Source organism: Camponotus vicinus, unplaced genomic scaffold, assembly GCF_025532165.1.
Source record: "Camponotus vicinus isolate PSW18456_S1 unplaced genomic scaffold, iyCamVici1.0 SCAF_4, whole genome shotgun sequence".
Taxonomy (NCBI): Eukaryota; Metazoa; Arthropoda; class Insecta; order Hymenoptera; family Formicidae; genus Camponotus; species Camponotus vicinus.
The window spans coordinates 19,603,460-19,616,371 of record NW_028141976.1 but is presented as its reverse complement, the minus strand read 5'-3'; the positions used below and the strand labels follow the sequence as shown (position 1 = coordinate 19,616,371).

At 30.9% G+C, this 12,912-nt stretch overlaps 1 protein-coding gene across 8 annotated transcripts in view; it reads left to right on the top strand.

Moving 5' to 3' along the window:
* Positions 1-12,912, top strand: part of LOC145970871 (uncharacterized) — a 115,056-nt gene that overhangs the window by 35,714 nt on the left and 66,430 nt on the right. For all 8 annotated transcript variants that reach the window (XM_083097908.1, XM_083097906.1, XM_083097903.1 and 5 more), the window contains one exon: positions 3,804-3,894. In XM_083097908.1, coding sequence (XP_082954034.1) covers positions 3,804-3,894 — 91 coding nt within the window. The remainder of the gene's footprint in view (positions 1-3,803; positions 3,895-12,912) is intronic.

Sequence of the window (12,912 nt, the reverse complement as noted above, 5' to 3'; positions counted from 1 at the left end):
AATATTACAAAATGAAAATTGAATTAATAATTTTTATTATTAATGTTATTATATTAAATTATAACGAAATTATAACGATTTAAATAAATTAAAAATATTACAATTCTTTTAATAAATATTCTTTTTATGTGTAGTATTTTATATTTTACAAATTACGTTTACAATACATTTTTCATCCGTGCTTTTCCATAATTTGTATTTAAATATTATAATTTATTTTAATAGTGAATTAAATTTAGATACGTATGTACTATGATTTTTGACTCTTTCTAAAAAAATATATTTGCATTCTTTTGCGCCGAATAGAGACCTAGTTTAATCTCTGGGGAGCTACTTAGTGAGGGAAGTTTGTTCGATCGGGGAGCTTTCTTGTGTAAAAGCACTGGTTAGCCTACCACTACGGTGACGAAGAACCCTAATTATCACTTGGTCGGATATGGTAGGATCGTTCGTGGAAATTCGTCTCACAAATCTTCGTGCTTTCATCGACTCTCTTCTCGGTCTTTTATTTCTTTATTTCTTGTTTCTTATTTTCATCCAAGATTTGCTTCGCTTTGATCTCATTCTCTTTCTAACAATATTCGTTATTTATGATTAAATTTATTTAATATTTTTATTGAAAGTATACATATACTGGGAAGATTAAAACTATATCTTATGTCAATTCACTCTTTGATGATAATACAAATATATTTTTTACATAAATGTAAATTAAATATTAGTCTGTGAATAATATTGTTTAAAAATTGTCTGTAATAAACTATTATCCTTTTATACATATCTTTTTTAAAAATTTTGCTTCATTTTAACCAGCACTGAAACCACTATAACTTTGTTGAGTCTTTTATTTCGTAAAATGAATCTCTCTCAATCTCTCTTTTTCTTTCTTTCTCCCTTATATACAAGATTGTATTCCTTCTTTTGTTATGAATGAATATGCAGAGTATTTTCTTGTTTTCATTACTGATAATTAAATTTCTTGAAATTTTTATTGTTTTTAAATCTTATAAAAAAATAAACGCAAAACGAAATATAATTTAGTACTAAATATGTGATATCCGTGAATGTGCACTTAAACAATTACAGTACCGTTAAAATATCATTTCATATTTCGAAAGGCGTCTAAATTAATTTACACGTGCGGTGTAGCTTATTGAGAGATGAGAAGAGGAATAATCCCGGGATCAACGAATCCAGAGGTTCACGAACTCGAAGATTCGACGACCCGAATACGTTTTATTTACCTCCGAAGAGTGGGTTCTAAATTTCTCGTCTCGGCGGTCCTACTAAAATCACCTTTTTCCTCCGTGATGAAAAGGGATAGGGAATATTTTCGAGCCGGCTAACCATGAAATGAGATACGCGGAGAAGTTGACCCCAGCAGGTATATAGTGATCGATGAAGGTTCGAGGGATCTTCGTAGTTGGAACTCGCTACTTTGCGCATGAACATCATTTCGTCGTCGGGCACCTGTGTACGTGCTCACGGTAAGGGTCGCATGTGTTCATATACTCTTGGTCGAGATGATCCTACTCTCCGAGCACTAGACGATGTTTTCCTTTCGAAAGAGAATAGGAACTTTTACACCGCTCGTCTAGGGATTTCTCCGGAAAGGGCAGCTCCCTCGATAAGCCTTCAGGAAGGATATGTAACCATCACCTCGGGAAAAGTGACGTCTATCCTTCGGACACTCCAGATCGCTTGTTCACCAAATGTATGTGAGTGGATGAAATGCGAGAGTTGTCGGAGTGGTTTCTCCAAAAATGTCGATAACAATATACGTCTTCTTAATCTTCTTATATTTTTGGCGGAGACGCGAATTTATCGTTAAGTAGAAAAAAAATAGTGCTTAATATCAATCATAGTTATATATTAATTGTGCACAACATAGATATGCCAGTAAAGTATTGTTGTCAATGATTATAATATTAATCTTTTTGATTATCTATTACCAATAAAATATACTTAATAATTATTAACGGAATTTTAGAGCGTTCTAAGAACATTTTAACATACTTTGCTAATTCGTAACATTTGATACAAAAATTTTTAATTAAAAATTTACTAATTTTTTTATTCTGTTTACGTCAGAGATATAATTACAATTCAAGAAAAATTGTTTATTTATTATTCAAGTTTATTTAACAGTAAACACGCAGAATAAGTTATTTAAATTAAAATTTATCTAAATAAAAAGCAAGTAAAATATAATTAGTAAAATTTTTTATTTTGCAATTATATTTGCAATAATTTTTTTTATTTTGCAATTAGATAATTGTGTATTATCAAACTTAATTTACAAGCATGCAAAGTTTATTAAATTTTTTAAATGTGAGTTACATTTTTGAACAAAAATTTATTATTTATTTTAATTTCTAGATGTGACTTATTTTAAATTATCGGTTCAAAAATTTGATAAAATTTAATTTGACTAATATTCTAATATCCTAATAAAAATCATTTTATTGTAATAAAAATGAAATGCGCATAAACAAATAAACAATAAATCCAAGTTGTTAAAGTCAGCCGATATTTTTTACGGTTTTTATCGCGAATTTGCCAAACGATTGACGTTTTCGAATTGACATATCAAAATTACATCGCGAAATGAGACGAGAATATTCGGCGCCTATTCTTTTGAAAACGACGATAAAGTAAGATAATAGGTTCAAGCTGACGGCAGAACGATATGACAACGAAATCGCGTTAATTTTGTGGATATAGCGGTCGTCGTTATCTTGCACAAAGAAAGCTTTCTATGTCTCGGATCCATTTGCAAGTAATATTCGCGAAAACTGACATAAAGATCTAGATATATGTTATGCGGAAACGCTTGTCGAACGAAATATCTCTCTACACAGTTGAAATCCTCAAAGAAATATTTTATAACAGCTCTCCGCGCGTAGCATGTTCGTTGCCGGAAACCCAGATATATTCAGCCGTGTTTCGTCATTGCGAATTTTATTCCTACTCTGTGTCTTCCTCTCGCTTTTCAATTATCTAAACGATTGTCACAAAGGATCGTCTCGACGGCCAAGGAGCATTATCACTTCAGCGATTACAAGATGGATCGATGATTCGACACAGTTATAGAAATGTGAAGTTACTGATTTTTTTCTCTTAATGAAAGTTATAAATGAAAATTAAAGAACTGTACGGTAACAATATTTTAATAAAGTCGTGAAAAGTATACAATAATATTAAAGAATTATTGTATTAAAATTTACGGAACGATATTGTAATGTCAAAGACATTTTACCTCTCGAAGTGATTTTAAGTTGCAAAATACTGGGACATAAATTTACAAGTTTTATAAATTAAAGCGCTTATTCTTCTTTGGGCAGCATCTTCCAAGAAGCACAATAATAGATTGGAAGAGATGCAACGGGAAAACAATAAGTTTTCGTAAGAAAACAATAGCATTCCTGTCAAGCGAGCAAAAGCGACCAGAATTTATTATGAATAAATCTGCGTCATATATATTTATCTCGATTCTATTCTAAATGTTTTATCTTACTTTAAGTGAAACTTAAAGTAGACATTCCCGAGACTTTGGTAGAACTGGTTTTTTAAAGAGATCATGATAATATATATTCAATTGAAATTGTTCAAATTGTATGAAATTTTATGCATTATTAAATTTATTTTTTATTAAATTATTTAAATAATTTGTTAAATCACTATTCCACATAGTGTCATAATAATCTTGCTTAAGAATAAAATATCCTACAAAAGTGTGGTAATGCGCTATGTGTTATTGAATTCTTAATTAAAATTATTCATAATGTTATATCTTATTTCAGATGAAAATGGGAACGTGTTGGTTCGCAGTTTGGGTGCTCCTTGTCTGTTTTATCGGTGATGCACGACCGCAATACAGAGATAAGAATATAAGTGAGTATCTATATTGAAATCTCTACTGTTTAATCATTCCAGAGTTACAAAATATAAATGTTCTGTGGAATAGCTATAATTGAGAGAATTTTCAAATTTTTGATATTAAAATGTTCAGTATATACATATTAAATTATTGAAATAAAATTGCTATTAAAATTAGTATTGACAAAAGGGTAATGCAATTAGGCAAAAAATTTTTTTTGTTTTTAAACAACATTTTCATTCAATTACTTATACAATTAATAGAGAGATGAATCTTAATATTCTAAATGAATATATCGATTGTGGGCTATAAAGAGACTGGCAATTCGTCTTACTTCAACTTTAACGAACCATTTTATTCGTGAAAGCAAATCCAGATCTACGATTGCCTGGCTGCACAATGACAGATGATCTTTTGCGTTTCGAGAAATGACATTGCTATAGAGACTAAGTGCTCGATAAATTACCTTTGCCCGGTCTCTAACTGTTCATCCATTTTACACAACTATCATTGAGATAGTCATGCTCAAACGTTTCACTCGTCGTCGCAATAAATTAAGCGGTTAATCGTAGAGAAGCGATGAGCGCACAAGCAATTATGCGGCTTGGTGAATGCACATCGCTCGAAAATAACACGTCGCGTTTAAACCAGTGTTGCGCAAATCGTTGGACATTAAATTCGTGAAATTCGCGCACCCATTGTAATTACTTTTAACTTCCATTCGGTGACTCGTCAAACGAACGAGTAGTAAGTGTCGTTTTATGATTTAGTCGCGGTTTGCAATCGTTGACGCAGAAGTTAAAATGACGTGCGCGTTGAAAAGCTAATTATTCGCGAAATAATTTTGCTTTCGCAAATCTAAATTAATCTGCATGACAGAACTGCAATTTGAAGTTTACAAAAATAATTTATATTTTTATGAAATATATATAATTTTTTTCGTAAATATTTGAAGAGAATAACCAATTGGTTGAATCAGTTTGATTTTCACATGTTGTCAAGCTCACTACTCTGAGTAATAATCAAAAAATTTTAATCGTCGTTCTTTAAAAAGTTATAAATAAAAAAAAATACAAATTACATGTAAAATTTATAAAACAATAAATTAATAAAGTCTATTTATGAAATTTCTTTGTTTATAATTTTTTAATTAACGAACACAAATTTTTTGATGATTATTCAGAGTAGTGATCCTGATAACATATATCTATTCTAGCTAAATTTTGACAAGCTCATTAAAATACATAAAAATCCTGCAAATACATAAAAAAATCCTTATATATAATATTGATATGATTTTTATTCCTGTTTTTTCTGTCTTTTTTACAAACTTTGTAAGTTTATAAAACGCATTGTGCGATATGTCTATGTTAGTTAAAGTGTATAAAAAATAATTTTTATCTGTCCTTAATTATGTGAAGTAAGTTACATGTAATTAACGATCGTCGATCTCTAATAAAGATTTATTTTTTGATAATTAATTACATTCTTTTTTAAACTTTACGTTCCTTATTTTAAATTTTACTATAATAATAATAAAGGATTATTGATTTCAGTAGAGTCATCTATCTGATCGTTTTTATTCTTTTCATTAACCTTGTTTTCTTGCACATTGTACAAGATAATTTAAAATCAATACGAGTATTTTTCTTCGCTGAAAAATCTCATGTTTCACGGTATTTAATCGTAATAAATATCCGTATATTTTCTAATGAGAAAAGTTTATTGTTCATTGCGACAGAGACTGCAGGAAATTAAATCTACATCTTTATTTCGTCTTTCCTTCAAAGATCTTTAATTTGTCCGAGTTACTTGAAATTGCGAAGGATGTATAGAGTCTTAATGTTTCCTTTTTCCTAGCGCACACGAGAACGATTTTCCGCAGGATTAAATCCTTTAGAACCGACACGAAGTTAATTAGACCCACGTGTCGCCTTCTACCGATAAGGATTACAACATTCTTCCGTACTCTATATTCTCTTTGCGTTTTATCTGCAAATATATAGACATCTAAGACATAAGAGGAACATAAATTTCAAAAATTGCAATGGAATTTAATCTACGATATCAATTATATAATACATTATATGACACGGTTATTCATCAAACATTTATTTATGTAATATATCTAAAATGTTTTACATATATTTAGAAAAATATAGAGAACGACATGTAAAGAAAAAAAGAATTATAATTTTAATGTAATTGCAAAAATAATCAAGAAAGATATATATATCCATGTCTTTCCAAAAAGAAACAAGATATACCTGTAGTAAGTAACGTTTACAAATCAATTCTTTTGTCTTGTTAAATTTATCATACATTTATGTACATCATCAGCAGTTTTTACTCTTGATATTTACGGATCATTTTTTAATAATGTTAATTTGCGCGGTAAAGTGAATAAAATACATATTTATATTCCAAGTATAATCGCGTCAAAAATATATTGAACGAGAAAATCGTTTGCGTTTGAAATGAGGCGCGGTCGATTCTCATATATGTCGACTTCCAGACCATGGAGCTGCAAAGTTCACCTCCGAGACAGACTATAATGGAGGATAGAATACCATGTCTCGCAGGTAGTTTCTGTAGTTTCCACATAAAATTTTTGCAGCTCGAGCGATCACGAAATGAATACGGCGAGTACAGACACTTTATTCGCTCAATAAACTTGAACCCAACGAAATCGAGAGGCTTTTGAATTCGAGTGAGTGTCGACGAATGATGCGAGATTGGAAGCAGATTGGAAGAATATATCAGCGATATAGAAGGAAATTCGACGTCACTGATCTGATCCTCGAATAAGACGAGGAGGATGGTTAAAGGATCGAATTAAGTGAGAATATCGCGCGCAAAAAAGTTTGAAATGAATATCTCCGCCACGAAAAATCCTCGGAAAATTCTTAGTCGCCTTCTCGTACCTGTTACGTTTGAGAAAATCGCTCGCGGGCACTATTTTATTCATCCTTCGAATTATGGAAATCTCTTATAAAGTATTCGATTTGCTTCTCCTATTAACGATTAAAAATGAAACGTACCTTTATTGAGTTTTAAATGATTTATTCCACATTTCTAGACTTCTATTGACTTCTATTTCTTTTCTTTGTGCATTTTAAAAATAAAAAGAAATAATTTCTACTTTTAATATACAATATGAAAATCGAATTTCAAATCGGTATTTGTATCGAATCTTGATAAATTGCGATAATATTATTTTAATATTATTTTAAATTGCAAAAATATTTCTATTAAAATATCTAACTTAAATGTAATTTGTTTTGAAGAAATTATATCAAATTGAAGTGATTACAGTCGAATTAAATAAATTTGCGTTAGATGTGCAGTGTAACTTATTAAATTACGAAAGAAATGTCATGAAAAATATATAAGCAGCATTTTTTTTAATGTGCGTAATGATTGCAGGTCGAGGATGTCGCAGTTAAAAAGCTTTCTTCGCAAAGAGAACTTCGGAGTTTGTTAGACTTGTCTAGAAGCATATAATAGGCAATCAGTGTTGGACAGATGTAATTAAAGCGGAATTGAAATCAGGGTTTTCCCCTGAGCGAAGCGAGTAGGTTCTCGTCGTTGGAAAATTGGTACCTAATTGATATTCCGACGAAAATTGAAAATCCTATTTTAATGGAAACCGGTGACACTTAATGAGAAGCGGAATTTTCATTCTGGTTGCGTGTGACGATGATATCGTCGGATTATAGACTTCCTGTTAATGGACTCCGTAATAATGTAAAAGAATAATAAAATTTTATAGTCGTAACGATAATCTGCGAACATCGCTATGATTTATATGCTCGAGTAAACGAATCGACATTCGATACGATAAAACTTTGCTTGCAGCGTTTGATTAAACTGACGTATTTAACGTTAACAACATCGAACAATACTCTGCCGTGTGTCTCTTCTCTTTCAAAATTCGTTTAGCAAATGAATCGCGAACGCAATGATCGCTGATGCTCATTGGTCATCCTGATCACGATTTCATCGAATTATCCTGTTCATTGATTAAGCTTTTGTTTAAACACGAAGATCGGATTATTCGGAAAATTACCACGGTTGTTGATTAACTTATATATGCGATAACAATAAAATAAAATTGCTGCAATTTGATATTATCTTGATTTATACATATGTGTAAATACGATGAAAAATTTTGTGAAACACGAATGTAGACGTGAAAATAATCAAATATTTAGATTCTTAATTATTATATTAGAATTTAAGATTATTGTTACAATTGTAAGGATTTTACGTAAAAATTATTATTGTTATCGTTATTGGCGCCGGAAGTTAGCGTAATCATAGTACAAAATGAGCCGACACGGGCTTAGCGCTGCGCGTTTAGATAAGATTTTAATGCAAATCGGATTTGCGTCCGAGCGTTTATGGCGTGCCAACATCGCAATCCACGGTGAACGACCGTTCAAATCTATTTCGAGGTATGATTTACGTTACCGCGTACATGCGCGTCTCCCTTTAACGCCAGCACGCCATGCTGCTCTTTTCTCTTTCTCTCTCTCACTCTCACCCTCTCTCTCTCTCTCTCTCTCTCTTTCTCTTTCTATCCCTTTACCCTTGTTCCCATTCAAACGAAAAAAAGGACCATTGTCCGCCCGATGCAGCCTGCATTGTATGCGTAGCTGCGATACCTCGATGATTTTGCACTCTACGGTTTCGTTGCCGAAGCCAGGTATATTCGTTTCGCGTCGTCTGCCAACCGGTTAGATTGTCACCATTCGTATTTCCAAGGATTTCTCAATTTCATATGAAAAAAAAGTTACAACTGTGTGCTGGGAAAAGTATTGCTTTAAAAATCGCAATTAAGAAAGAAACAAACTTAGGAAAAAGAATCATTAAAGTACGCAAATAGCTTGACAAAGTGATGCTTTAGTCGATACCTGTGTCATCCTTAGTTTAAAATCGTGATTCTATGATTGTAATCTTTTAGCAACCGAAATAAAAATTATTTAAACGTAGATAAGTAATATTATATGTATAAGAGACAACAGTAGTAAATGATTACTATGCGTATTAAGAGACGCTAATTAATAACAAGTTCTTGCAGAAATTGACAAGATATTTTGTACTTCTCTTGTAACTTGATAATATAATAGTAATTTATGGATGAACGAATAAAAAGACAAACTGAGCAAAGTGCTTGTTATTTATGAATATTGAAATTACATACTATGTGAACAACAAACAATTTCCGACGGTGAATTGGAAATAGCGATCGCATCGACAAGCAGTCGCAATGGGTTTATTTGAGCACAATTTAAATGAAATTTTTACAAAGTTTCGCCGTCCGATTCGCGATACGGGTAATAAAAGCGGAAGGAGGTCACTGGAGTCATTCTACGCGGAAAACTTTAACCTACGAAATATCCGAGAGGAGAACGGACCGATCGGAAACCGGAACTTCGAATAATTGCGTCGGTAGGAGTGAGGGAGTTCGTTGATTTTCCTGAAACGATTGGACATACATGTTCTCTCTCTTTCTCTTTCTCTCTCTCGTGACCTCCGGCACAATCGTTGCGGTCCATACTACCTTGTGCTTTTGTTGGCAACACAAATGTTACAATAGTTTGTACAAAGGGTAGTAAATATAGCGTATAGAATAGTAATTTTAGTTTGTATGCCCTATATATCCGAATTTTCCTCCAAAGACAAAGAATCTTTTATTGTTAAGGTAGAGTATAAATTTCTTTCAGAAAATTAAAATACAAAAAGAACTTAAAACAGCGATAATTTATATCAATAACTTTGATTTATTTCTAAAATATTGTTTACATAACAACTTAACAATACAAGAATAAAAGTGTCTGCTTTCCAAAAATCGGTATCCATAATTAATCGCATTATTTGAGCTAGAAGAGGTACGTAACAATGCTGACATGCAATATATAATAGTCTGTATTTTTTCATAATAATCCGTGTCGGCACATCGGCGCATTAACTAAAAATTATTGCCGCACACCCGCTATAATAGACCATCGTTTTAACTTGCAACGTGATATGACACGTAAAAAGGAAAAGCAGATAAATAAAAATACAGGTAGATTTACGATCAGCACGCTGATTTATATTTGCATCAAGAGCCGGGCGTAACGATTTTCGCAATGGTTTCTATTCTTTTTCAGATTGTTAACGAGTATTCTGCTCTCTGTATTTTTCTCGCTTTTCTTATCTAACATTACGATTTTAGACGCATTCTATATATTATTATACGTCGAACATTCATAAACATTCAATTTTATCGTTTGTTTGGAGCATTTTATCTCCTTAGAAAAATTTTTTTAAATGAATTAGATATATTTAATTGTTTGACTGTTATATAAAAACAAAATATAGTGCATTTTTGGGATCTTTTTCTGCTCGATTATTCCACATTTAGTATTATTACATGCAACACAATGTAATTTTTATTGCTTTAGGGTCGTATTTTTGATAAATCCAATATACGTGCGTTGTATTTTATGGAGACGTACTGTATTGCGCCAAATATTATATTTTATAATATTCTCATTTTACACAGCAATTAATATTGAAAGTTGTATTTGTTATTATCGCTAGATTGTTATATTATCGCTAGATTAACATATTAATTGTATCTATATGTTATTTTTAATATTATCATGGTTAATCCATTTTTACTATTTGCGCTGTTATAAAATGCCACAAAGATTTTCTATTAAATAACGTATAAATGCAGAATGTGTTAAATATAATAAGAAAATTGAACATTTTTCTTTTTTTTCGGAAATTAATAAAGGGATTATTTAGAATTTAGATAGCTCACATTGATAGCATGTTTAAATCACAAGTATTGTACAGTATTGACAAACAGTCTTTTAAAATGTTTCGAGCTGGTAGCAGTTGCATCCTGCATGATAACGTATTTCGCGCATAATGTAACGCTTACATGAGTGACGTGCATTATAGGAACTTACATAGTCGGGAAGCGCTCCGTATTTTAGGTAGTTTGAAGCCACAAAGTTACCCATGAAACTCATCTGCTCGCAAAGCTTTCAAGCAAAATTGCGCAACTTTTTCCAAATGTTTGATATTACTTTTGTCACATTCTTTATTGCGCCATATTAATGAGTTTTTATATCAAAAGTTGCCTTTTATTAAATAATATAATGTGATATCATTATGCTGCAGAAGTTGTATAATAAATAAATAATCACTATTGTGCTCAATTATTAATTAAGTTGTTTTATAACGTATTATAACACATCGAAGAATTGAGAATTTACTGATTATATTTATTAATACTGTTCATTGACCAGTAATATTAAGAATTGCATTGAAAATAAAAAAATGTTTTACTTTTGAATTAAACTTCAATACAACACTATTTCTTTGGATTGGTAAATTGTTCAATTAACCAATCCAAATTGGATTGGTAAGTTATTCAATTTCTATGAATAAGCCTTTATAAATTACTCACGTAAATATTATATTACTTTTCTCTTATCAGCTTACTTTATTATTTTATGCTGTGAAATATGGAATAATTACAGACATTTATAGAGTTTCTGACGATTATGCGAAGCTTCTGGATTACGCGCGCTTTATCTCGCAATGCTTTTAAGGGACCTCTGTGCAAGGCACTATAACTTTCTATACAATTTCCGAGCTATTAGACTAGCGGCTCACACATCTCACAAATATCTATACACTGTGTATACTCTAGTAGCAGTTCAAACATTTACACTGCGAACATTAATGTAATTCGCAGCTAGGTTGCAAATTTTAAGAATATGCGACCAATGATTGCAGCATTTCTCCCATACATTATCGCGTTAGCTTCTTCCCGAGGATTGAAAATTGAATTTTTATTGGAGGCTAAACATTTGATGTGCCCATGAACGCACTAACGTCTCGCATGAATAAATTGTTCGTCGGATCACCGTCCGCGATCACCATTAATGTTTCATAGAGATTTTATGGATGCGAATATTTCCGAAAATGTCGTCGAATGATATATATTTTATTTTATAGCGTGCATTTACAATATTATAATCAAGAAATTTATTTAATAATACGAATTAAAAATATTTCTCCAACTACAAATTTAGAAATATTAACAATTGATACAACATATTGTATTTTAAATTTCCAAGCTATATAACAATTAAAAGAATTATAAAAAAAAGATTATTTCTATTATTTTTTTATTAACTATAATACTAAAATTGATTATAATAGATTTATAAAATTATTATTAGTAATTTTAGAAATGCTCAAGAATATTTTTTGATAACTTTTGTAAGGGAAAACGTCAAATTTAATAAATTATTTCATTATATAAAATCAAATAACTTTATCTTTTTTGAAATTATCAGGCAATTTGAATTGTCATTCCTATTACAATAATTTAGCAAGTAAAGATATCACGAGACATTCGATAATTTTTAGCTGTCTGTGCGAAAATAACAATCCTCGTAGAATTAATCGAGTTTTAAAGACAATTTGTGAAACTCGACCTTTAAAATATATTGAGCACTTTGCGATGTTCGAACGGACTTTTCACGACTTGTCGAGCTCATTAAAGGGCCTAGGGGGATAAGCATGTAAAAGTTGCCCCCGCCCGTATCAAGTTGAGATTGGCATCATAGATTGGCATCTATGTGTCTAAAAAATCCTGTAAATATCAACCTTAAAATTGCATTTTTGTAGGAGTTATGGAGAGGGAAAGCAAAATCAAAAAAGTGATTTTTCTCGAAAACGACTGAACCGATTTTAATGAAAAAAATATATGTTATGAACATCAACAAGACTATTTTAAGAATAAATTAAAAAAAAAATTCTGACCAAAAATACGAGTAAAAAAAATTTTTGAATTTTTCAAAATTTTTTTTGAGGTTATGTTTTAGAGATACACCTCCAATTTTTTTTTTTTTTAATCTTAAAATGTCTGCTTTAACATCTATTTTTTCCAAATTTTTCGTAGAGGTACTTCATGGCGAAAAATGATGAAAATCATGCATGCGGCGCGGTACCACGCT